A 26,933-nucleotide genomic window follows, 5' to 3' on the forward strand; every position below is an offset into this window, starting at 1 on the left:
CAAAAACATTCAGTCTCCAAAAGCCTTGAGTAGCCCCCCAGGCCCCTCCACCTCTTCCTAAGCACAAGACATTCAAATAAGATGGTATTCCTCAAACGCTCCAGCGCATTTATGTTATGTAAGAAAATCACAAAATCTTGCAAGGCATTTTAATATAACCCTGCACAGTGCATGGTATAGGGCTGCAACTTTGTTTATGTACTGTCAAAATTACTTATCTTGTATTAACTGCTTAACTTATATCAAGCAGCGGTCTAAATGCTGTTTTCAGATTTGCCTGCAAACAATGCTGGTAATTGATGTTGACTGAGTACATGTATGTCAAATACTATAACACAATTAGTCACCTTCAAATCAAACAGCAAACACTCGTTGTAGCTGCCCCCAGGAAGAGAAAAGCATCAGTCCTGATATTAAAATACTGCATGCAATGCTCCAGTGCCACTTCAGGGCACTTTGAAATACAAAGTGTTATTCATATTAAAACAGAAACTGGCAGATGACCAAAATAAAGAGAACAAAACCAAAGCTAACTTGTTGCAGGTTCACAGTTAAAATATGGAGTTGAATTTACCAGCCTGTTGGGATTTATACTGATATTATTCAGGCTTAAACATACATTTGGCAAAGTTAATAGAGACATAAAAAGCAGAAATACATCGGAAATACTGTGTCCTTTTGTGTTAGCACAGAGAAAAACAATATCCCTCAGTAAAATGGCTTTTTGGCACGTAGAGGCAGACTGGACTGACAGTCGGAAAGGCCATGTCTCTCTCTGCCCGGCAGAGATTCCTCCATTTGTCTTCTCTAATGAATTGACAATCACACTCCCTCTTGATGTTTACATAGAGATATCGAGCCATCCCAAAATTTGGCTGCTTAAAAATGCCACACACACTGAACTGAACACGCTACCAAACATACGCATGTACACACGCATCACATGTGCACAGATTAACATGCACAAACACACACACACACACACACACACATAAATGATCTGCTGAAGCGAAACGGTGCTTGTGCAAGTGACAGGCTGCTGCTGAACAGGTCAATTACTTTCAGTCCAAATGATAATGACATTATCAGACCATTTATTTGTCGTGTGATCCATTTGGCCTCCAATCCATTATGTGGTTTCCCTAGAATTGCATTTTTGAGTGATTCATGCCCTGCTCTCTAATTATTCATTACTCCTGAATGACTCTGGAAAGAGGGGAAATGAATAATATGGAAAACAAAAAACAAAAACTGTTTGCCTCAGTTGAACCAGCCGCCAAAAAACAGGAGAAACGTTATGCAAAGCTGGTGCCAGCACGCAGTTTCAAATTATATGAGGAGGAAATTGTTTTGTCTGTGATGAAAACCATCTTTTCATATAATTTTCTGCTTCATTTAAGACTATAACCTCAGACAGAAGTTTAAAAACAACTGGGGGAAAAATCTCTTGCTCGTACACCTACACGCTATAAAGAAAAGGCTCAAAACTGAAGCCCAGACAAATGCATACATGGATGTGTCAATCTACTTGGCCATGCAGATTGTAAATTGTCAGTAAACTGTTAAAACCCACACACAGGTTGTCTTGTGACTACTTTTTGTTGCCAGAACACAGTGGCACTTTCACATACTAAGCAATCCCTAATTACTGTTAAAAAAACAAGAAAGAAAATCTTTAAATATTACTTTGAAGTCTAAAAGCTACAACACAAAAAAGTATTATATGTGGAACAATCTGACAAATGACTAGACTACATTTAACAAATACACAACCAATGATTAACTATTAACAATTTAAAAGCACTGGTGTTCAAACCAAGAGCAGTAAAAAAAAAAAATCCTTAATGCATTCAAACGACTTTCTGAATATAAAATGAGTCAATTCACCTCAAAGATCCTGAGGAAAAATTATACATTTCAGAGTATCATCCCTCTGCAATTCCCACAATGAGCCCACACAGAACATCCCCCAAACAGCAACGAGTGAACACAGCACCTCACACGATTATAATGGGATCCTTCCCATGGGGCACAATGCACAACAATAAACATGTTTGCGTCTATTACAGAGATTACAATGGGATCCCTCGGTGGCTTTACCCATGGCTCTGTGCTCCACAGTTGCAGAGGCGAACACAGACATATAAACACCGGCCCCATAAAAACAGCATCATGCCTCTCCCATGGGCACCAGCTATACTCCTTTCCCTCCCCTCCCCCTCCTCGACCCTCTCTTAATCCGCCCCTTTCTACACTCGCCTCACCCAGTCCCCCGAGGTGGATTAAATACAACCACACCTGTGATCATTTCTCATTTATGAAGCCTCCAACACCAGAGGTCCAAAGGGACGCCCAGGACAAGCCAACAACACTGCAGCTGTGAATATCTGTTTTGCTGGCTCAGTAAATGGTCTAAAACATACAGAGATTAGATGTTGCCACATAAATAGTTAGCACATGAGCAAGGACGCAGGTACAAAACAGAGCTCAATTAGTCATGAGGTGCTGGCCTCCTTGCTTGGTAAACCTTCTTAAATGGCTTATATAGATAATATTCTCACAGCAAGATAATCACTCATCACACTTCACAAATACATTCAGGGCAGAAATCGGTGTTGTGTGGTTTACAAATAAGACAATAATAAAGAGGGGCTATTTTTTTTTCTACCTTAAAAGGTGCACCGGGCACCATTTTATGCATATTAATCACTTAAAAATGAGTCTGTGATAGCCATGGACTCCCTGAAACTTAGTTAGCAGCTTCATTAGATACATCAATGAAGCAGAGGAAGTGACAAACGCACCCAGTCTGCGGAGGGAATTTTACTTGTCACTGTCATCCCAATTGACCCACATGACCATAAACTGTCTAATTTACTGTCTACATAATACATGAATACATGTTTACAATATTTATTTATCAAGTGATAATAAAGCACGATAAAACCAAAATATTTTATTGTAGTAGTGATTTAGTGAACAAACGTCAGCTCATTGCTGATCGGTCAGCTGAAACGACTGACCGCTGCGTTCAGTGCACTGCCTGTAGGTAACGGATGGACTCACTGACGGTATCTCATAGGTTTAAAGATTTAACTAATGATGATCGAAGAACAACTGTATTAAACATTTTCTCTAAGGATGATGCTCGCAAACACACTTACCTGAAGCGTCGGGTGCGTTCTGTCCATATCCCCCCATGTTAGCACCCACACCTGGTCATGTGATTTGTCATAGAGCATCTTTACTGGAAAAGGGTCCGTTGCTACTGCCTAGAAGAGGAAGAGAGACAGAGAAAGATGAATTATTTTCTCACTGCTGTACATGTTAAACAACACAAACATGTCAATTACTTTCAAATCTAACAAGTAACAGTCATTAACATATCAAAGGAAAATTTGCAAGAACAAAACAAACCACAAGACAGAAAAAAACAAAAACCATCCATGCTGGTGAATAATAAACATGAAAGATGAGATTCATTCATTTTGCTGATCAACTGGGAGAATCCTCTCATCAACAGACAGCAGAACGATTATTTGTAGATTATTGCAGTAGCAGGTCTCAGCAGATGTGCTGGCCAATAAACAGCAGAGCTTTTCTCCTGACAGATAATATACTTCAGAGGAGATTTATCCTTCATCTTGTTTATTCAATGCGCAGCTCTAAGAAATTGACGGGGCATATTTTTCACCTAGAAAGTGTCCCACTTTTGGTCCCAATACCTTCACACTCAACAATGTTTATATAAACAAACAAATTAGCAGTATCAACTAACTATTGACTACCCTTTTTCTGTTTTTTTCCTCCATGTTTGTCTGCCTCAAAATATCAATATCATAATGTCACTTCTGATATAATACAAAACCTTGGCAGGTGGGAGGCCGGGGTTTGAATTCTGTTTGGACCAGCCTATCAGCACGAGCCCTTCAGCAAGATCTCAAATGCTTTACTGTACAAGATACAAAAGGGAGGACGGATGGATATGCAGACACCGACAGCAGACAGGTATACTTTATCTCCAAATACTCCTACTCCAAATATCAAGTATGCTCAAATGTAACCTGTTATTACACCAGAAAAGTGATGGTGTACCTGAACATTGTATTTTGCCAGAAAGGCAAGAGTGTGATGGAAAAGATTACAGCAATTTTACAGTGTCACTGCTAGAGAGGTTCTTCCGAGGACATCTGAACACATCAGATGAATGAGCAGAAGACACAATGAAAGGGGAAGGGGATGATGAGAACAGACAGACAGGTAAACCAGGGAAAGAGGGGAAAGAGAGAAAGAGATGGAGGTTATGGGGCTCATTCAACCTCAGGTCGGCTGCAATGTCAACAACAAGGAATAACACAATCCATTATACTGCTTCTGGCCCAGTGGACAGGGAGCTGCTGACACCCTCACCAGTGGAGCGAAACCACAAGCTCTGTGTTGTGTAATGGGAGGTCCAGGCCTCTGCTCTCCGCTGGTCAGTCAACTCAGCATGTGTGTATGTACAGTATGTGGCGGTTGTGGACTTGCCTTTGGCATGTTTAGCTTCCTGCGTGTTGGGAGCAGAAGGTAAAGCTGAGCCAGTAAAGTTGGGCCATTCAGAGGACTGTGAGGAAATGAACCGACTGGTGTCGACCTCTAACACTGCAGTTTACTGTAAGTGTTCAGCCAAAGTCTGAATAAAGGAGCTACTCGATCAAATGTTACGCACGTGGCACAGCATGAGTAACACTTTGAGTTTATAAAGGTTTTTCCATTTCCTCTTTGTCCTGTAGAGAATCGTTGTGTGTTTGCTTGTTTCTGGCAAAAAAAAAAAGAAATGAGCAGTTAAAGCCAAAGTTAGCTTTTGGTTTGATAACAGACTCAGATCTGATTTTTCTTTCTGTCTACCTTCGGTTTGGGAAAATGCCCAGAGACTCACTGAGTACTTAAAAAAATATATTGTTATATTTCCTTCCCCACTGAATTTGTTAAAGATTAATACAAAAATAGAGGTATCAAAAGCTTCTGTATTGATCCAAATATCATTTGTCATGAGAAGAAACTGGCACAGTTTCACACCTTTTGACTGCGTTTCTGTAGTTTAAGACTGCTATTGTTTCTCATTTTATATGCCTGCTCTGCCCCCAGAATCAGTAATGGCCCATGCAACGTGATTACCGTAGCAGCAGCAGGGGGGCACTTGAGGTAATTAGCATTTTAATTCTTCGATGCAGAAATTGTGTGAAGGAGAAACCATGATGTGGCATCTATGACTGAGGTAGAAGCCAGAAAAGCCTCTCAGGTCCCCATGTACTGTTCAGTCCTGGTCCTGGATGTCTCATGTTGCAAGAGGTACAAATACTAAATCATTTGTGATGGTGAAATGTATGAATTTGCTTAAAAAAAATTTAAGGGAATTTAGGGATGGAAGATATCGTTGTGTATGAGTTTAATGTGTTTGTTGTAGAATGTGTCAGCAATTTCTAGAAAATATTCAATATAGTACAGCTGACAGATGTAAGATTGACAGTTTTTAGCCTCAAAAGCAGAAAAAAATTTAAACTAAGAAAAAAATTGAGGTGACTGGTGTTGAAGTATTCAATCAATAGTTTGCAAAGGTGATTTCAAAAAGATCCAGAGCAGAAAATCCACAGTACCAGGCAAAGTCCATGTCCAAACAGAAATAAAAATGAAACCAGAGTACCTCTGACTCCATTAATCAGTCGGCATTCTTTAAACTGCTCAGAGGAAGGAACAAGTATAACCGAACACCAGCTGACAACTGCAGCTCAAAACAATGCACCATAATAAGTTAACATGAATACACAATAAGAGTTGCCATCTGGATTTCTTTGTAACTGAGCTCTTTATTTTCAAATACAGTCAGAGATACACAGGTTGACAGATCAGAGTCAAGGTTCGATCCCGTTTTGGTGAAAGACAACATGGGTGTTGGATATCCTTGGGTGAAAAATCATGAAAACCTGTAAGCCTTTATTGATGCCCTTTTCTCAACATTTTACGCAGCCCTCACCTAGTGTTAGGGACCATGACGAGGATAACACTTTAGTCATTGTCACAGACCAATTTTGTGTTTCAGGAAAAATGAGAGAGTTCCCTAAAGTCTGCCTTGCTGCTTCATCATGCTCGATTACACATCGGTAATACACTTTTTGTGTTCAGTCTCCTCTTTGAGGACTAAAATGCTGCTTTCTGACTTTAGCAATAAGAAATTAAAACCATTATTTTGTTTCTCCATTCCTTCTGTTGATTAATAGTAAAATCATTGTATCTTGTCTTAAAACCCTCGATTTGAACTATGCTATCAATGTGCATTGTAAGAGAGAAAAAAAAGGCCTTGCGATAGCAAAGACAGACAGAGAAGAGAAAAAAAGCGGGATGGTACATTAACCTCTTGCACCCAGAGGCCAAGGAGGGTCTTTAGGAAAGCAAGATGGGGGTAGCCCGTAGAAGGATATGGCAGGCGAAGAAAAGAAAGCAATTTTAAAGTGTCGAAATACGAAAATAGAGAAAAAGAGGCCGTTGTTGGCATACAGTTCAGGTCACCACAGCTCTGTGAGCATATTCTCTTCCAGAATACAAAATCAAATCTATGACAGTGAGGGGTAACAAATGCAAAAGATAAAAATAAAATAATGAATGATTAGATATTTTAAGATATAAGTTTTCTGTCAGATTTACAGTTAATTTACAGGTTTATATTAACATTTCTGTAACCTGCTTTCTACTACTTCCCTTCTCCTTGAGTTAGAGCTATTTCCTCTCATCCTCTATCACTGTATAAATGATGCCGGCCCTGTGAAGAACCCCTGAGGGATTCAGTCTCTAAACAGCCGTTACAGGCAAGATGAATGGCAAGGCAGCCAACACCCACCTGGGTACCATATTGTTTCAAGCACTTGAGGTGTATTTGATTTATTTTACCTTGCATGTGGTCTTCTTACTTTAGTGGAAGTTCCGTAGTGTGTGCACCTCACACTGGCGATGCTGCTTGACAAGTAGTCAACATTGGCTACATGGAGCTTTATTGACTTCTTAAGAGTGCAACTTTTCTCTTCACTAAACAAATTGAGTACAGTTAAGTACTACAAGAAGTAAACTGTCAAACCAAAATTTGGTTCTAACCCTGCTTGGATTTTGTTAAACAGCCTGAAACCTACATCATCTTCCAAACTTTTTAAAAAAATCAGTTCAAAGTCAAAGCTTGACAGCGCTGTGGTGGCTGGCTATGGCTGTTTTAGACTGGATGACATCTCTTTATGGATTAGATTCATATCGCGCTTCCATCCAAAGTGCTTTGCTCATCTTTCGTGCACATTCATTCACTGACGACAGACAGCTCAATGCAAAGTGCTGGTGTGACCATTGGGAGAAAATTGGGATACTGAAACAAGGGTGTGAGATAAAACCACCACCCCGTGCCTCCCTCTGTAAAGTTAAATCTGCAGGGTGTAAACAGCAGCAGCTGGGCAGTTTGTCCAGAGAAAACGCCTCTTAACGCCTCTTCTACTTGTGTAAAAAGATTTCCCACACATACCAGGTTGTCTTCAGAATGTTAAAATGTCAACCACTAACTTTGGTTGGCGTCACAGATGTTCTTGGTGTGTTGTGACAGGCCTGATACCTGCTGCACCCACCTGCACCACCTTCTGCGCCTGAATATCGACGATCAGCAGTCGGCTCAGGAGGGGCTGGGCCACGTAGATGTACTTATCCCTGATGTTGACTGCTGAGGACCACATGCAGCGCTGAGGTGACACCCCCTCACCTTTAGGGCACATCTCCTCCTGGGAGGAACCACCAGAGAACAGAGGGGATGATGGGAGGAGGTGAAGAGCAGAGAGAGGAGAGAAAGGTTGGCAGGATTTGCTGGAGTGCCACAGATTAGCAGTATGGTAGTTCCCATATATCATCCATCATCAGTGATTAGGTCTGGGCAAAAATTCAAAAATCGTGGGTTATCTACCGCACTGGAATAAAATCAAGATAATATGATCACATCATGGAATTCATTAATTATTCAAACCAACCATGGTGTCCCGTTTGATTAAATCGTCACTGAGGGAGCACAGATCACTGCACTGAAAAATTCATCATGGTGCATATCTGTGACATAATGGTATTGGAGCCACAATTACAAATAATTTTAATGAATAATTAATCTGTGAACTGTTTAAATTAACAATTAGTTTTACTTGTGTTGTTGAACCTTCAATTCAAATGTTGAATAACAAAGCAGAAGGATAGCATGTGCTGTATTTTGAGGAGTTAAAGCCAGTAAATGTGTTAAATGGGATAAATGGCACAAAATAATTCATCCCAATTGTTGATTTTTGTGAATCATCAAATTTCATTGTTAAATCCTGCACTCATTGTGGTAGTCTTGCAAGGGCGAGGCAAGACAAAGGAAGTTAATCTGTATAGCACCTTTCAATACAACATTCCTGATATTGGAGAATGAAAAGCATTACAATTAAAGGAAAGTGCCACAATATACATATATATATAAAAAAAGAAAAAATAACCGACAAAAACCTGATATAATAATAAAAATTAACAAGGGGAATAATAGTTATGGCACAGCCAAATGGCAGTGCAAGATATGAATAAACAGTCTCAAATTAATTTTAAGAAAAAAAAAAAAAGCCTTCACCCTTGAATTCAAGAAACCATTAATAATATAACCATGTTGCACAGTCCTACAAAAGAAGAATACTGATGTCTTTACAAATGCATTTTTAAATCCAAAAATATTTTCATACTAAAATTAAATGTAGCCATTATAAAGGATTTTTTTTTTTTGTATTCGTTTGAAGCAAACAACAATGAGCTCATACTGCATTTCTGACTTGGGTAAGGAATCACCTATACCGGCCCGGCAGCCAGCTGTCTTTGCTGACTAGACATTTGTGCACACACTCCTGCACACATTTTACTTACACTAATGCACATACACCCACACACCTACTAAGACTGTGTTTCAAGGGCTTCTACCTCCTCTCCATCTCAACATAGTGGTGAAACTGCTGTTTACAGCAGGAACTGGCTAACACATGGCTTATTGAGTTTGTATTGATCTCTAATACAATTATAGACTCCTGTAAAACCCAAATCCCTCTGAGGAACAAGCAACTTTTAGCATCTAAAGCCCATAGCCCTGGGAGGGAGATGTTCTCCAGTGGATTAAAAACCTTGGGATGTGTAGTGTATACAGTTTTTTGATGTGAACTGGGGACTAATGGACATAAGTAATCCCATTATTATTGGTAAGAAGAGGAATCATTATGTTACTTGGGAAGGTGAAGCCTTTGCGTTTTAGCTGCGATTTTGTTGCACACTAAAAACACCAATGAAAAATTTGTCCAAACAGAAACATCGTATGTGTAAATGACTATTTACTTTTCAAAAACACAACACGCAGTGCGGCTGGTCCAGATTATAACCTGAGTTGTGGTATTACAACTGAATTCGGATCCATTACTTACTGGTGTACATGATGTGTTGAGTACATTCAATGTGAAAACATAAAGCGTGGCTTTCAATAAATCAAAATTTCATAAAGAAAAATGTGGCACAAACTACACTCACATAGGTGGCAACAATCCTCTCTGTCCACTTCATGTGTCTCCGTATCTCACATTCACCAGGCTGAAGAACTGTGATGCCCTCCTCAGAAAACACATAGAACATGTTCCCAACACTCAACCCTGGAAGACAGAGCAGGAGGACAGCTTGGATAAAAATGACATTAAAAAGCAAAAAATAGAAATTATTTCTGATAAAAAATAAATAAATAAATAAATCCCCCCCTTATCTGACATTAGTGATGGACATTTCAATTTCCCTGCTAGAGGAGACGGCCACACTTCTGTTAGCTCGTGAGTGGGGATGGGCAGTTTGTGGCTGCCAGCTATTTTGACAATGTCTACAAAGGATCTTGTCAGCAACATGTCCACAACGTACTGGAGTAAGAGGCATCAAATTAAAGGCCCGGTCTCTATGAGCAGGCATTTCACAGCTTGTCTCCTCGGTGTAAACAGATGCTGATAATTTACCAGGGATCACAGTCTTACGCGCAGGTATTTGGATGAGCAACAAACTCTCCCTGCTTTCAGGAAAACATCACACGAAGGGAGATTAAAGCCGAAGCGCGTATGCGAGCCCACGGCATTCATCAACAGTTCGAAAATGCACTCATAGACAAAAACTGTAACGCAGATTGATTTGTCAAACTGTTAAGCTATTTTTGCAGTAAAACGTCATCAGATCAAGCGCAGTGTGCCACAGAATGAACTTCCCAACAGGGTCAGGAAAAAAAAGAAAAGCATGGAAAATGCTGAGACAGACACAACATGAGCACTTGATCATACACAAAAAACATGGAATAATCATTAATGCTCACAAATAATCATATAAATATCAATCAAATAAAAAACAAATAAAGTTTACACTGTCTCTTAAACCACGCTGGCTCAGTTTGTTTCTGTGGTAAACCTGATCAATTAACATGTCTGTTAACCAAAAGGTTGTTTTCCTGTAACTACGGTGCTGGCCGTGTGGTATCATTTACAAAATACCTACAATTTCTGCTTGTGTTTTAAAAGAAAAGCGATTAGCAACTAAGGCAAAAGGATGGAAAACCTTCGGCAGGGCTGGGGGGGTAGCTAAACTTTAAGGCAAATCTTTCTGAAGAGAAATAAGCTTTGTGATTCTTCCCGATAATACATAAAAATACTGAAATCCCGCTGCAGTCCCCGAACAGCTCCAAAATATGTTTGCAGTGTTTCCTTATCCACAAAAATTCAAATGCTCTGTGATGACCTGAGATCTGTGATGCATTACCTTCTTCTCGCCACAGAATGTTTGCCACTGCAGAACCAGCCACCGCACATTGGAAAAGAAAAAGGGAGGAGGGGGAAGAGAGAGAAAAACATGAATTTACCTTAAGAAAACAGACAGAGCTTCCAGGGAACAGAGATGGTGACTTATCTTGTCCCATGTCAAAACAAATTATATCTGACAGTTACACAAGCTTTCTCACTGCTGTTGACACGGCCATATTTCCCTCTAAATCAAAAGTTTAAGGGGGAAATATGACTTGTCTTGAGAGCTGTCATTGATTATTCTGTTTAATTTCAACTGGCCCATTAAATTCTGTCTAGAGAGCAACACTGAACTTGGCACAATGATGCAACATAATGAAAGAGCAAATACCCAAAAAACAGAAAACGTGTGATGTGATTAAAAATTAGTTTTTCCTGCATAATTCAAAGTGATGGCTCTTAACAGTCAGAACAGACACAACGGAAATAGCATCTCCTTCCTCAAGACTGTCCTGCTAAATAGTTTTTTGACCGCATGTCATAGATGAAAATATTTCTAATCCATATTTAGAGTTGTGCATTGAAGAATGCTCTTTCCTCTGAGCATCTCATAGAAGTGTTAAAACTTAGCGAGAGGAGCAAAAAACTTCTGACACACAGTTCTCTTCTTATGGGGATGTCAGGAGGAGTTCCAGATGCTGCGCCTGTTTTCCTACATTTCAACATCACACAAGATGAAACAAGCAAATGTCACGACTGATGCTCACTTTTGTTCCTGACATTTGACATCTGTCAGCCAATGGCATTATCAGGCTGATATTGTGTAGTTTGATCTTGTAGAGAAGTTGCCAGGCTGTTGGTGCAGTCAGTGAACACGTTCCACCCGCTTCAGTCAACGTGCCGCCTCAATGTTGCTGTTTTTCAGCCATTTGAAGGCATGAGGGCCACTTAACAGCCAGTCATTCCATGTGGAGCACTTAATAATGTCAGAAATACATGATGGACAGCTATTACTAATCCCAGTGACATGTGAGCGATGATTTCAGTTTAGGACGAACATAATCAGCTTTGCTTTTTTTTTTTTTTTTTTTTTTAGAAACATGCATTTACCTTTTTTCCCTACACGCTGTTTGTAATTATGTTATCTTGGATAGCTGCCATTAGCATTAATGCCTTTACAGTTCATTAGAAACTCTCTTTTTTTGGGGGGGCGGGCATACTCGGGGCTTGGGATTATACTTGTACTTTACAGAGATATGGTTTAGCTGGTGTTAAGAAGTTATTATTTTGAATTTTTATCCTCCATAGGAAAATGTGAACGTTAACAGTGTATGTCTTACGGGTTTTCTTGGCTGAGTCCTCAACAAACAGAGAAGAGATATCCTCGTCCACTCCCACTTCATTCTTGGCAATGCATGTGTAGGCTCCAGTGTCCTCGTACCGGACGCTGCCAATGAAGAGCTCACTGCCATTTGCTGCAAAAGGAGACAAGGGTTACAATAACAGATTATTGTTGCTGGTTTATTAGAAATATTTATGGAGCACAATGCTCTTAGGAAGACAAAGTCAAAGTCCTTTCCTTCGAGATACAAAGCTAATTCAGTAATCAGGTTCAGTGTTGGATCCCTGATGTAAACTCAGCATCTCCTCGTGCTGTAAGGCTCCATTGTTTGCCTCAACCTGCAGCAGTGACAGATGTACAGTAGGTGCCAGGTACAAAAGTCATCATCTCTCTGATGAAGGGAGACTCTGATGTTTGCCGTAGTGGCCTCTGTGATGTACAGCTGCACTCTGATCCTTACCACACTGTGTGAAGCACTACAAACATCACAACATACATTGCAGACTGTAGTGGGAATAAATGATGTGTGTCAAAGAGCTACTCTTACAGCCCTTTGTTCTGTAAGAACATTAAAGGCAGCATCAAATTTCATTCCTGTGAGTACATCTCTCATAAGATCAATACCAGCGACACCTCCGTCTGACACTCCAACTCTCCTTCCATCTCTCTCCCCTCAAACTTCCTCGCTTTTTCTTTTCTACCTGTTACAACTTAAAGCTCGCATACTGTAAGTGTTCATCTTCCTGCCGACTCACAAATCTGTCAGATAGGAAGAAAGGACATGCCTATTTTTGCACTTAAAATTATCTCTGCCGTCTTATTTAAGGCCTAGTGGGTTGTAAAATAACAAGACATTACAGAAGTTGACGCAAAGCTTTTGACATTAGTGAAATGTCTTTTGGATTCTGGTAATAATTCTCTTTTATCAGGAGAAAAATGTGTAATGCTTTGAAGAGTGCCTTGAAGCAGATCTTCATAGAATGAGACACCACTTTAATTACTTCTAATTCATAATTATGTTCAGATCAATTCTTATTGGAAACCATTGAATGCGCTGCTCATCAAATTTGTCTTTATGTCCTTATTTTCAGGCTTGTGGCAGCTCATAATGACAGAGGTTGGAATAGTTTTGTCTTAAATAAAGCTGTAATCATTATTTCAATATTAACAGTGGACCACATGAAAGCTTTTTTTTTGTGGAGAGGATCGTGGCGACAAGCCCACAGATAATTAAAACCTGACTTTGCAGTTCCTTTTAGCTCTGGAAGGTTTATAGCATCTTTCAGCTCACTGTTTTAGGTTTCTGGCCTGCAACTTTAATGAATTGGAGCTCTCTCACCACTCTCCTCTCAGTGTTGTTTTGGCTGCAGCAGGCGGTGAAAAAGCTCTAGAAACCCATCGTACTTGATAAGCACCAAAGCACCAGCTGACAAGACAAATTTAGTCTTTTAGGTACTTCTGCCGGTCGGTGTAGAACAAAATAGAACTGAAGAAATCATGGACACTGGATGTATTGATGGCCTGAAACACGGCTGAAAATGAATGCGAAGGCCGCTCGGTAACGTGTGATGATAGTTCTGCATTGTTTCTGCATGTTTGCAGTTGGAATAGCCAAAGCAGTTCTGCTTGGATGAGTTCTTTATTACATCATCCAATTTATCATTCAATTTGATTCCTTGCTAAGTGGAAATAAAGCGGGAGTTACGATTGCCAACGTCAATCGTAACCTCAACGTGTGAAAACAGAGAAGGTGATCAGAGAGGAATGAGGTTGGAAAAAAGAAAAGAATCAAAGAGTGACGAACACAATAAATCCCAGGCTGTCGGTCCCATTTAAGGACACCTCTGATGAACTGAGCTTTCATCAGACCTGAAGGGCTCTGCTGGCAAGCAGCTATGAAAACAATGCTAGATTTTCCTATAACCGTTGGTATTTCTGAATGTAATGATCCAGTGTAATATACATTGTGCACCTTATTTTCTCTGCGGTCTGGAAGACTGTGTTCAGAGGGTGCATGTTGAAGATCCTAAGTAAATTTGTGCCCACCTGTTAAGTGCTTACATGGGACGCACTTTGGTTTGCGACCTTTTGTTCCCCTTCATTAACAAGGGATGTGATTTATTTATCTGGAAAAAAAAAGTGGCGAGACTTTCTCCCAAGTTGTATTAGTGTCATAAAAATTATCTATAATGTAAAAGTATCCTGGTAGTTGTGTTTGTTCCGACAGAGAGCAGCAGCCGGCTCAAGTGCGGATGCCTTCTGAACACGGTTTCATTCAAACAGCAGCACAAAGCTGTTTTCTGTCTTCACTGTTCTGCTGCTTACAACCACCACGCTACTAACCGTCAGCTGTCAGTATCTGGTTCTGATTTGACAGAACTCAGGCAAAAAATCAGGACAAAAGGAAAAACTTTGACAGTGTATTTGTTAGGCTGCTGACATATTACAGGAGGAAATGAAACGCTTGATCTCGGCTCGTCTGTGCTTTGATCTTTTGTTAAACCATAGTTACATTAAAATGATAATCTTCCCCATTTTCCTCCAGCCTACGCTACACCCTTTCCCTCTATTCTTTTCACTTTCCTTGATGTTTTTAGTAAAAAAAAAAAGAAAAAAAAAGCACAAATTATCACTGCAAACAGAGCTCCTGCCCATTGTCATTTTCCACGTTAGTTTGCAAATCTGAAAGCGTGGCCTCCGCAGTGTTTATGTGTTGGTGAACCTTGCAGAACCTCCCTCGTTTGAGTGTCTGAGGGTTGATAACAGGCTATTACCACAGGTAATGACCCACACATAGCCAATAAACTCTCCCTTAATGAGAACTGGGCCATATAAAGAAAAGTCATGCCTCCTCCTCTCTGATATTGAGTGTGTCTTTTAAAACACTGTTATAGCCCAGATAAGTCACCGCCATCTCCTGACATGCAGCGTATCTCCTTCTATTTTCACGCCTTTGATCACCCTTTTCATTCACTTCCTAAATAAGTATGTTTATTTTGTCTGAGGAGCAACATGAAGACAGCTGAAGAAGGTGATGCAATCTCAGTTTCATCACCTTCGTAAGAAATAAAACTAAATGGAAATCACTGCAGAATATTATTGCTGAGAGGCACCACTGACTTTTCAATTAAAAAGCAGTTAGTTTTAGCGAGCTCCTCCTTCATTTTCTAGCTCTGCTCTCATTGTCCACATGCACTGCCTTGATTTCCAAAGGTTTCTCTGACGTACCACATACTGCAGTATGTACTTTGCAATTCAAAAACAGTGCAGAATCTGCTGGAGCATGTAATGTGCTCGTAGCACATCCCAAAGTAATCTCAAAATAAACTCCTCACCTATAAGAGAAAGTTGTTTGGAGGATCGGGGCTGCAGGTCTATGCCGTTTTTCAGCCAGAGGAGTTTTGGATTTGGGATGCCGTCAGCGTGGCAGTGAAGGCTGGCAGAGACGCCTGGCTCCTGGGCCTGCGTCTCTGGATAGACCAGGATCACTGGAGGGACTGGACACACCAAACACAAACAATACCAAAGACACAAACAGGGAGGGAAGAGAGGGACTAGTGAAAACATAATTACACAATGTTTCATGGTAGACCATAATTCCTGCGGGAATACAGCACAAACATCCACTGAGCAGAGAGGAATTTGTCTTCCCCCAGTTTGGAATATATTCACACATAACAAGAATTCAGGAGCTCTGGGGGCTGCTTTCTTACATCCAAGTCCTGCATGAAATACATGCTGGACCTATCTGCCACTTACCAACTCCTCTGGGAAGGGAACTGCAAATGAACGTGGAGGAGTGTGGGGGGGTAGAAACATGAGGTAATAGTTTATATGAACAGGTAAACTGTTGTGTTCTGGTTAGGATGCAGGATCACGCTCGCAACTTCCCCGCTGCCAAAATTTGATGGCTGTTCTTTTCAGGATCTCAATCATTTCCTCCACCCAACTTAGAACTTTGCTCCTTATTCTAATGCAATATTCATTTTACATGTATTGTACGTTTGATCCTTTCCCTTCCCATATTATTATTATTTTTCGCCATGGTTTACTGATTCTGTATATCTACATCCACTCCACATATACCTATGAGCAAATAAAATAACCGCTGCCTCATCTTACAGTGACGATTGCACAGCAGCCACACATTACCTCCCTTCCTCCTCTTCGGTCGCTTTGTAATGTGATATGTCTCTTTCCATTCCACCTTATCTCACTTGAAATATTCAGAATCCCCAACACATCTGGCGATTGCACCCTTGTGATAACTTATCCTACAGGACCCTCCATGACTCCCTTTGCCTTTAGCTCAAGAGGCAGCAGCATTTCTTTTTCAATTAGCATCTCAAAAAAAAAAAAAAAATCACAGCCACTGTCAATCGTTCGAATGAATACATTCTCGCCTGTATTTACTGTCTGTCACCTTGGGACAAAAGTGGAAAAATTAGAGAGGGCACTATCTTTGATTTGTTGCCATAGGTGGGAGTGAGGCTTTCAAATTTCCTCCTGAGTAGATTTTCTTTGGAGAGATGCCCCTTATGCAGATTATTAATAGTGTATATGGAAGACACTGATTTGAAAAACTGTTTTGGCTCACGCTGATTTTGCCTACTGCATAAAATCAAGTTAAAAAATGCGTCCTGCACACTCAGTTAGTATTTAGTTCGACGTAATTAATGCAATCTTCAATAGTAAGACCCTTTGATGCACACTTCAAGGCAACAGCAGATACCTTTGAATGGAAAGTGTTTGAGAGGCTTCTTGTTAATCACTAAGGCATAACTTCATTATGAAGGAAACTTTGCTTAGTAGGCTGCAAGTGTATTAGGAAAACATTTGTGCGGGCTATATCGATAATTGATTAATTGATAGTCATTTTTCAAGCAGACATGCCAAGCTTTTGCTGGTTCAAGCGTTTCAAATGAAAGTTGACGCTTCGTCAGACGACAGTAAGCTTTTGAAGGACTGTCACACCTCAGCTCTAGGAAAATTTTAATTGATTTTTACACTCAATCATCTTATAAAATACCGGTTAGATGAATTGATAAAGGAAATAGCGCTTTGTTTAGGCCCAAGAAAAAAGAGAACAATGACAGATGCAAATAATTCAAGAAAAAATGGCCTCCTTTTAATGCTTAATCCTTTTTAATCTGAGGTCTTGCCAAATCCTACAAAACACACAAGTAAATATTGTATCTGTTACTAATTCTAAACCAGGATTTAGATTATTCAATTTGTTTGGTTTATTCATGCAGCGCATTAACACTGCAGACCATTTGGCAATTCCCTGCACATTGGCTTCACTAAATTAAAAGTAACCAACAGTCAATGTGTCCAAGCCAATTTATGTACAACAGCTGGAAATCTGGCTGTGGAGGAATCCATGGTTCATTCTGATTTTTAAGGAATATGCTTCTTCTTTTTTTTGCCCCCCCCCCCTTTCTTTTCTTGTCTCGGAAGCAACTTTGCCTAAAGAGTTGAAGCAACTCTTGCTCAAGATTTTGTCATTTATTTTGTGGTTTGCATGATTTGTGTCACTTGGCACGACGCGACATTGCTGCCTCACAGCAAAAAGGCTCTGTGTTCAGGCTTCCTGTTCCTGTTCCTAACCCTAACCCTAACCCTAACCCTGCCCTCAGCCTATTGCTCCAAAGTCAGCTGGGATTGGCCAGTGACCCTGAGAGATATATATCTATAATGAATGGATAACTAAACATAAATAGACCCAAAAACTAATAGAACTAAAATTACTGTGAAGCTGATCTTTACTGGCACAGTTACCAAAAATATGATGTGAATGCATAAGTAAATGGTTAAAATGCCCAGACGCAGTAAGCAGACTTTGACATGGCCAGTTGCATGATCACTTTGTTCTGTCTTGTCTCTTTTGATTTCCACCTGCCAAGAATCCATCAGAGTTTCTGGGTTTTCTCTGCAGTGAAAGACAAACAAACCCTTAGAGCCACCCCATCTGTGGGGGGAGGGGGGCATGATTTACCCCCAAGCCCTTCTGAAGAGCCTGGGAAGGCAGTGATTGACAAAATAGTACAGCTGAACGCTATCATAGGTTTCCCGACATTTCAGTCAAAGATAGATTTTCTCACTGGCTTCTGACACTGTTAACCTAAAGACCTCAGGTTTGGATTGAGGCTGACCCCTCACCTGTTCTTCAGAGAAACCGGGATGACCGGGTAGAAAAAGGAAATCTTAATGAGGAACTACAAAGTAACACATCCAAACTGATTACGTTCACATTTCACTCACAATTTAAAGAAGGAAATGAGCCATTACTGACCATTCACCTGCAGCACATGTGTCTGATAGAGGTCTTCATAGCCATAGGCGTGGCAGCTGTAGTTCCCCATGTGGATGGTTGTCACCTTGGTGATGTACAAGGAGCCATCATCCCCAAAGTCCTGTAACACAGGGAAGAGGTGGAAGTTGGGAATAAAGTAAGACTCCGAAACATTGGAGGTGGCAAAAGAGCATGATGAGGAAGGAAAAGGAGGGAAGGATGAAGAGCCAAGATGGGAGAAAGAGAGGAGGCGTAGGAAAGAGAGCAGTGCTGAAGAATGGGGCGCAGCAAAGAGCCACAGGGAGCGAGAGAAACAAAGCTAGCTCGATAGCTTGACAGAATACAAAAGGATGCTTGGCGAGGGCAGGGTGAGGAAAGAGGCACGAAACAGCAGGGAGTGATGGGAAAAGACAAGGGAGAAAAAGAGTGATGCGAAGAGGAAGAGAGACCATGAATCAACTGTTTCCCTGTTGAGCTGCAGCAGGCGTTGGGGAATTTGATCCTCCTCTCTCCCCTCATTGCGCCGCCTCAGCCTGATAAATGGCAAGGGTTAAAAATATAAAGCCCATTAGGTTGATGAATGGAGCTGGTTGTTTTGTTGGTGCAGCATGCAGCAGCCACCAGGGGTTTTTCAGCCACAGCTTAAGGTGGATTAAGGTATTAAACAGTTTGCTGTCCCACCAAGTGGCACAGCAGATGTCGTGATGCGGCTCCGTCAACACATGAAAACCACAAGCATCTGCTTTCTTTCTGAGAGCTTCCAGAAATGAATGCGACCTGACCGAGAGTCGCTTTGTGATTTGAAAAATGTGAAATGACTCACAGGGGGAGTTTAAAAGGCAGTTTTTAAATTTGAGAATTTAAAATGAAGGTGAGAGATACAACTATACCAGGGTAATTAAAACTGAATGGGCCATTTGGGTTAAAAAAACTATGACTGTAATATGTTTGACAGGTTTTGCCAGATATAGTTTACTTTAAAATCGTACGTATCTGTTGTTTTTCCTGCAGGTATTCAGTATTCGGTTGTCTCTTTAACAGCAGTGATCCAACTTGTCATTCAAGCTGCTCATGATTCCAACTTTAGTGTCAGATAAAAAATATATAAAAAGAAATAAGGATTTTTTTTTTTTTTTTTTTGATTGGCTATAAGCTCTGAGCCACACTGCAATCGAAAGAGATGTTTTTATTTCTTTCACTGTGTATATTTTTCCCTTCAGTAAAAGCATTAAAATGTCAGACTTGACATGTTGATTTACAGGAACTCACTCAGGTGTACATTTTATTATTCAAGTGTTTTCTCAAGTTTTGCTTTTCCAATGAAAAACTATGCTAATATCTAATTTAAGTTATTCAGCAATAATAATGATCACGCCCTTTTCACAATACACAGAATAGCACTAAAACAATAAAACTCACATATGTTTAAGACCTGCATTTATGCTGTTTTTACCAAGTGGTAGCAATGTGCATGCAAATAGAGCAGTTGGGTAAAGCCTGTTTTTTCATTGAATAAATGTAAATTATTCATTTCATTTCTGACTTAATCGCTACCTACCTCCTCTCAGACACTTTGGCAAATGTGTCGCCGTCACGACAGTGTTAGCCATTGTGGCAGACTGTATTGCTCTTTCTCCTGTCGCTGTTTGTGCTTCTGCGTTCGTGATTTTCGTTCCCCAGTAGTCAGACCTACTGAAACAGGACTGAACCCCTCCAACATAAACGATGCATTTACTTTTTCAGAGGCAGCTCTGCTCCAAACGTATAACACCTGAGATCAGGAGCAAAGTGGGCACAGCGGAAACGGGCAGAAAAAGAAAGACCAAAGAATAAAGGCTGGAAAGAGGCTGAGAGACGGCACATAAATGAGACTGATTGTAGCACAGGCTCAGGAAGTTTGGGAGCGCTCCGGTTCAGAAGTTATGTGTCAGAGTGCAGGGAGGATTTTGGCAGTGTTGAGAACTAAAACTAAACTAAAATTCACTAAACTAAACTAAACTTCAGAAGTGTTTACATTCAAAACTGTTTCACAGTCAAATCTTCCTCCTCCCAATCCCTCATTTCATTTCAGTTTTACTATTCGAAAAGATGGTACATGAATTTAGCACATGAATATAGATTTTATTGGAATGGGGTAAAAAAAAAAAAAAAATCTATTTCAAAGAGTATATTTGCTGACTTCAACCTCTCTAGTCAGTTTGTAGATCAAATGCCTCATCCTTAAGATAGTATGAATTAGAATTTTCTAAAGAACTGGCAAATTTGCATTTTTCTCAAATGAAACATTATGCCCTTCATGTGTACAGAATATAAATACAAACGTCCACTTTTTTGTGTGCAATTTCTGTAATTCATCTAAAAATGTTTGATTCCTTAATGGCTTATTTATCTTTGAGAACTTTAGTACAAGAGACAGCTGTCCACACGGGCCACATGAACCATCTGATAAATTCTTTTAAATATGCTGCTCTTCTTTTCTCTGCCTTTGACTTTAGGTGTCTGCCTCTCCATTTAGGGATTTCGCTTGTTTTTGCCTTTGACTTGACTCAGTGAAAAGGAAGTCAAACACATGGCTGAGGCACCGCTCTCCCTCCTCCACACCGATAACTGCGCTCTGTGGAAATTCATTATGCATGGTCCAGAGCCTGGGGGACCTCTGTTGCCATCACCTCTCTTCCAGTCTCCACCTTAACACTTGACATTGTTTATCAGCTCATCATCACAGCAGACCAACAAGGCCACTCATTAACATGCAATTAGTGAATTGCCATCCGGCGGTGGGCAAAGCAAGGCCGGTGCTCAGCTGTCACCTGTGCAGATGTGTCTGAACAGGAGCACAGCCACACACTTCATTAGGCACTAAACAAGCTTTACTTTACGATATTTTGGAGGCACTTTGATGTAGATATTGAGATGACATTGCTACCAAGCATTCTCGTGAAAATCTGTCCAACAGTTTGATCATGTCAGGCTTGCGTATCGTACAGGTTTGGTCAAGCTTCCTCTGCCCCCTTGTGGACAGACCTTTTTAACGCTTTTCACTTCTTTTTTCATAATTCATATCTGCATCAACGTAATGACTTTAATAGTATACCATATTATGTTGCCCTCACCATCAACTCCATCATCACTAACCACGATCAACACCCCAGCAGCACTCACGTTGATATCCTCCAGATCCAAGAAGTTCAATATGATGCCGTTCCTCTTCCAGATGATCGGTGGGCGCAGCGTTCCCTGGATAGCACAGGTGAGGACGGCGCTGAGGCCCACTGTGACAGTGGAGACACTTATGCGCTGATCCTCGGCCAGGGTCAGCTGGACCACCTCTGTTAGAACAAGACGAGGAAGGGAGAAGAGAGATGATAGTCAGAGGAAAAGCTTGGATCAGAAAAATTAGAATATGGAGTAAGCAAGAAGCAGCAGTGAAAATCACAAATCGGAACGGGTGTGCTGATGTAGTGGAACTGTAGCCAGGGTTAATCCATTTCTAAGCTTCCATCTCATTATTAGCGGACCGAGGAGGATAAACAGCTGTCCAGCAGTGAAGGATACCCAATATGAAGAAAGACCACGTGTCAAGAGGACACATAGCCAGCCAAATATCATTCTTCTCATTAAGGGAAATTTATGTTCATTGAAGTGGTCATCCAATTCAATTCACCTTTACGGCAAATTAAGAATTACTTTTCACTGGTTCCCTTTGGCGCCTTGAATAGTATCTGTCGCCAAGCTGCGCAGCGTAGCCAGATCTCGAGTCTGAGAACTTTCTGATCCACAAATCATTTTCTCATTGTCAGTTTAAACCTGCGTTGAGCCCGGTATTTTAATGAAACATTAAAGGGACTTTGCAGCAAAGTGTGCTACACAATATACTAAGCATGTAGGACGTATCCTCACGATCAAATCCGCTGTGTTAGCAGCATGAACATGTCGGAGGCAGTGAGATATCATTTGAATGTGGGGTTCAGGCACACCATCACTGACATGATGTGTGTCAGTGTGACCCTAGGGCACCATTGGCCAAGGCGGAGAATAGACTTCTAATAATTGAAAAATTATCTGACTCTTTAATAAAGGATTTTTTGATTACGTTTAGAAATGAATACTTTCACTGTAAGACATTGAAAAGATAACCCTCAGAACAAAACTGGGCAGGGCAGCACTGCTGTCAACAGACCAAATTAAACAGGAGCCGCTCCAACGATTCAAAAAGCTGTCTTATTTCCAGTTATTTCCACCAGCAGGCAACCATGACGTCAATCTGAACTTTCGAACTTTCTGCTGACATATTAGTTTCCTGTTTCAATATCTAGAAGAAAGGGCAGTCAATAAAAATGTCTACGTTTGTGAAAGATCAGTTGTGTAATTAATCTTGACACTATGAAATTAATCCTGATGACTTTCAAACTCAACCCACTGAGGTAAAGCTATTAAACCATGAAAAGAGAGGCATTTTATGTTATGAAAAATAGGCACCTAATGTGAGGAAGAAATTCTGTTAATTGCTTTTGATGAAGCCTGTACTAAAGAAAGTGGATCTAGCAGAGCAGGTTAAAATAAATCAAGTAATTTTCAAAGTTTTGACTTTTCTTGAACAGTTGCAATTTCTACAAACCAAAAATAAACTCCACTGTTCTCCCTTTAAGAAAAGGGGCAATACTGGTCAATTAATTCATTTAGAGAAAAAAATATATACTGCAATGATTTCATTATTTTGCCACTTATTGTGATTGTGGCTGTCATTATTGCTGATTATTATATTCACAGGAAAAACAGTACATGTATACATACATATACAGAAGCACCAAAAAGCTTACATGGCATTTTGTGACACATTTCACGTTTACCAGAAAATGCAGCTGCTGTGATTTGGATAGTGCACTTGCCCATATGCAATTCTCATAATATCTTATTTAATTATTCAGCCCAAGGCTCATTCATTAACTATTTTCCAGATTTGGAAATGTGTGTGCGTGTCCTAATGCTTCACAGCTCTGGCAGGGACAGAACCTCAAGTTGTTTGTTCTTTGCTTAGCTCCATTAATTAGCTAATTAGCCTATCTACTTTGTGTGTGTGTGCCACTGACATATTTCAGTTCTTGTACTTCGGAAAATGTTTTTTTTTTTTGTTGTTGTTGTTGTTTGTTTTTTTCCAGTTCATTCATTATTTTTGAGCAGTGGACTGTTTGGCAGACCATTAAAGTTTTGGTCAACCCTTCTCATATATGGAAGCTTTCGAATAGCAAAAATATCAACAGTAATGAGCCTGGGCCCTAAACTGGGATTGGATTGCTAATTATTTTTCATTTTTGGGGGGAAAGTTTGTGTCCTTACAAAAGGAGATTAAAGTTTGGCACTCCAGCCAGTACAATTGAAGACCTTCCCTTAAAATCAGCAAATATTGATTGAAATGATGAACTCTCAGGTCAATGTACACGTAAATAAGCGAGGATTCACTGCCAGGGTTCATAATATTAAAGAACCAATTTGAGTTTAAATCAAAAATGATCGGTGTTTAACTGGAGCACTAATAACGTCATCCAGGTTTACTTCATGCACAAAGGATTGTATTTGGTTTCATAGCAGCTCTATAACAATATGTTCAGATATCCTACCATGTTCTGCACCTTTCTTAGCGACCCAGACAAATTGCATATCCACAGGCAGTGGCTGCTCTGAACCGGTCGGCCGAGGAAGGTTGTCATGACATTATCTAGCTAATGGCTCTTACAGTTTTCTCCCTTCTCTCAAAATAGCACCAATGTGTAAGTTAATAATTGACTTTCTGGGGAACTCTGGAGCTCCGCTGATCGATCAGCCCTGCTAACTGAGCTATGGACCGACTGACAGGGCCAACTGGGAGGTTTCCTGCATCCAGCTCCAGAGGGACATTAAGTACAGCATGAGTAAAGAGAGGAAGGAAAGAGTGAAACAGAAAGGGGAGGGTGCAAGGCCAAGTAACAAGAAGACTAAGACAGAAATAAAGACCAAACACGAGGATACCTAAACAAAAGAAAAACACAGGCTGTGTGTGGGGAGAGAAACAATATGTAGCAGGTAAACAATGATGAGCGAGATAAAGAAACAAAGACTAACAGAGACGTAGTAAAAATATGTGCGAGTGTGAGACGAGAAGGGAGATAAATTAGATTCAGGACACGCAGCTTATCTCCCAGGGAATAACTAATGTGTTGCGCTGAAGACGGGGGCTCAGAGAGTTGTCTCTTTCCACTTTTATGAGACCAGCCCCTCGTGAGTTAGAGTAAGACATCAAGTTGCAGAGCAGAGGAGCAGAAGACCATGACTTTTTTAGAGGGTAAGACAGATAACATCCTCACTGAAGACTGGAAGAGGGAGAGTGAGAGATGGCACCGGGCAGAGAACGAGGAGGAGAAATAAAGAGACAGATGTAAAGAGGGTTATAGGTGCCAGAATGTGGATGTGAGAGTAGGACGCAAACTATGAAACGGACACCCAGATGGGCTAGATTCGTTGCTCTGGGGGTCAAAAATGTTGAAGAATGTGGTTTATTAAATTGCATAAAATGTTTCAGATATCTAACTTTAATAGAAGTGTTTCAACAGCCTTAAGATTACTGTCGTTTCAATTAATAGTCACTGAAATTTAGTTGAAACACTCAAGCCATCCAAAGGCCAACACATCTCTCAGCTGCTTGATGGCGTCAAAGCTTTGTCCACGAAAAATAACATAATATCTACCGATGAATGAAAATCAGGTGGGTTAATCTCTCCTCCCTACTGACACACCAATATTCAGGAGGAAACTGGAGTGATGACGAATTACCAGAAGATTCCTTTTTTTATGACATCTTTTTGTTTTTTGTGACATCTTAGAGATATTAGGGATCTTCTCAGATCTAACTTAAAGATTTTTTTGAAAATATTATGCAAATCAGGGCAGTTAAAGCAAATTTAATAATACTGTGAGACTCAAAATGGCATGAATGGATATTGTGCTCAGTGGTTGTCTAAAGTAATTGGTCAGTCTCGTTTCCTCATGAATCAAATGCAGTTGTTGAAAAAACACAGTTCTTTGAATAAATATGTTTAGATAACAAGCTTCAGAAAGCAAAAAAGCAGAAAGACGTAATTCACATTTTTAGTTTTAGACTCTAGTATTTTAAAATTTGCAAAAACAGTCTGAGAGAAATCATATTTCCATGTATCCATGAATAACTGATTAGTTTTCTCAGATCTGTGTCTAAGAAGTTAATGCATGTGTGAAAAAGTCAGCCTCATTATTAAATGTGGCACACGTGCCTTTAGCTCCGTATCTCTGTATCCGGAGGATCTCCTCATAGACTCATCCCACGGGGCAAAACAGCACTTTGCATGTCAGGAAACATTTTGTCCTCAGCTCTCCTAAAACAACACTATCTCTCCACAGACCTACCCTCTAGCTGATTTATGTGTTGTGCTCTCTGGTGACACCACCATCACCGAGGTCAGTGTCACTGACAGTGAAACAACACGTTTGGATTAATCACCATCACCAACCTCCTCTGACAGATTGAGGCAGACTGTGTGAAAGGAGAAGTTGTCCAATTTTATTTCTCTCTTGTGAAAATGTGTGTTTTTTTTTATGATATAAACCTGGGGAGAAACATGCTAATCTTAAAAAGTAATTTCTTAACATAACATGTTTCTCATTTAACAAACTTGCTCAATTGATTTATTGGATTGTCATCAAATTATTTCATGGAACTGAAGCTTGTGGCTTTTCCTTCACTTTTTTGTTGAAAATTAAAGGGCTGAATCTTAGAGTACGGAATCATTTTGGTGATTTTAGACAAACAGCAGTTGCTTCAGTAGAATACCGGTGACTGTAGTACCCACAGGCTTTGTGTGAATTAATTTCACAGTAATGATCTTTACTTCAACGCCTTTTTTTCTTGATCTGCAAGGTGTTTGAGCCCATCTGACGCCACTGCAGACACACACACGGAGAGTAACACACAAACACATGCTCCCTTGGTGATCCAAGTCAGGACTGCTTTGGGCTGGTGACAGTGAAACCCCCAGCTGCCCCAGAGTGCTCTCTCTCTCTCTCTCTCTCTCTCTCTCTCTCTCTCTCTCTCTCTCTCTCACTGAACACGGGCCGTGGTGAGGAGTCGTGTATCATCTCTGACATGTACATCCTCCTCTCATGTGTCATGAATACAAATCTATGCATGGCACGCTTGAGTATTGATATTTGACCCTTAATGAAAAGAATACCCTCATTCGGTTTCATTTGGTAAATTAAGATTGAGGCATTAATGATTAAGCTCATCACAAAGTGAAGAGCAGCTGCTACAGTAAGTAGGCCTGATTTGCCAGCATCACACTTCCTACATGTTTCTCTGCAGAGCTGCCAAGTTTCTTAGCAGAGTCTTGCAGGATTCCAAGCAACCTCATGCTGCCCCCTCTCCGGCCGCACAAAAAAACTGCTTGTGTTTTTTTTTTTTTAA

At 40.4% G+C, this 26,933-nt stretch overlaps 1 protein-coding gene and 1 long non-coding RNA gene across 4 annotated transcripts in view; one reads left to right on the forward strand and one right to left on the reverse strand.

The window, feature by feature from the left end:
* Positions 1 to 8,660, forward strand: part of LOC115053873 (uncharacterized) — a 30,406-nt gene extending 21,746 nt beyond the window's left edge. Inside the window, exons 3-4 of one of the 2 annotated variants that reach the window (XR_003841536.1) lie at positions 3,877 to 4,008; positions 7,616 to 8,660. This is a non-coding gene — a long non-coding RNA (uncharacterized LOC115053873). The remainder of the gene's footprint in view (positions 1 to 3,876; positions 4,009 to 7,615) is intronic. The other variant, XR_003841537.1, reaches the window with a different exon arrangement.
* The window catches only part of fstl4 (follistatin-like 4), a 283,334-nt gene that overhangs the window by 6,170 nt on the left and 250,231 nt on the right, over positions 1 to 26,933 (reverse strand). For both annotated transcript variants that reach the window (XM_029518729.1, XM_029518728.1), the window contains exons 7-14: positions 21,623 to 21,789; positions 18,461 to 18,581; positions 15,501 to 15,662; positions 12,164 to 12,298; positions 10,843 to 10,869; positions 9,589 to 9,707; positions 7,638 to 7,787; positions 3,165 to 3,272 (exon numbers count right to left, since the gene is read on the reverse strand). In XM_029518729.1, coding sequence (XP_029374589.1) covers positions 3,165 to 3,272; positions 7,638 to 7,787; positions 9,589 to 9,707; positions 10,843 to 10,869; positions 12,164 to 12,298; positions 15,501 to 15,662; positions 18,461 to 18,581; positions 21,623 to 21,789 — 989 coding nt within the window. The remainder of the gene's footprint in view (positions 1 to 3,164; positions 3,273 to 7,637; positions 7,788 to 9,588; positions 9,708 to 10,842; positions 10,870 to 12,163; positions 12,299 to 15,500; positions 15,663 to 18,460; positions 18,582 to 21,622; positions 21,790 to 26,933) is intronic.

This window comes from Echeneis naucrates, chromosome 14, assembly GCF_900963305.1.
Source record: "Echeneis naucrates chromosome 14, fEcheNa1.1, whole genome shotgun sequence".
In the NCBI taxonomy this organism is placed as follows: Eukaryota; Metazoa; Chordata; class Actinopteri; order Carangiformes; family Echeneidae; genus Echeneis; species Echeneis naucrates.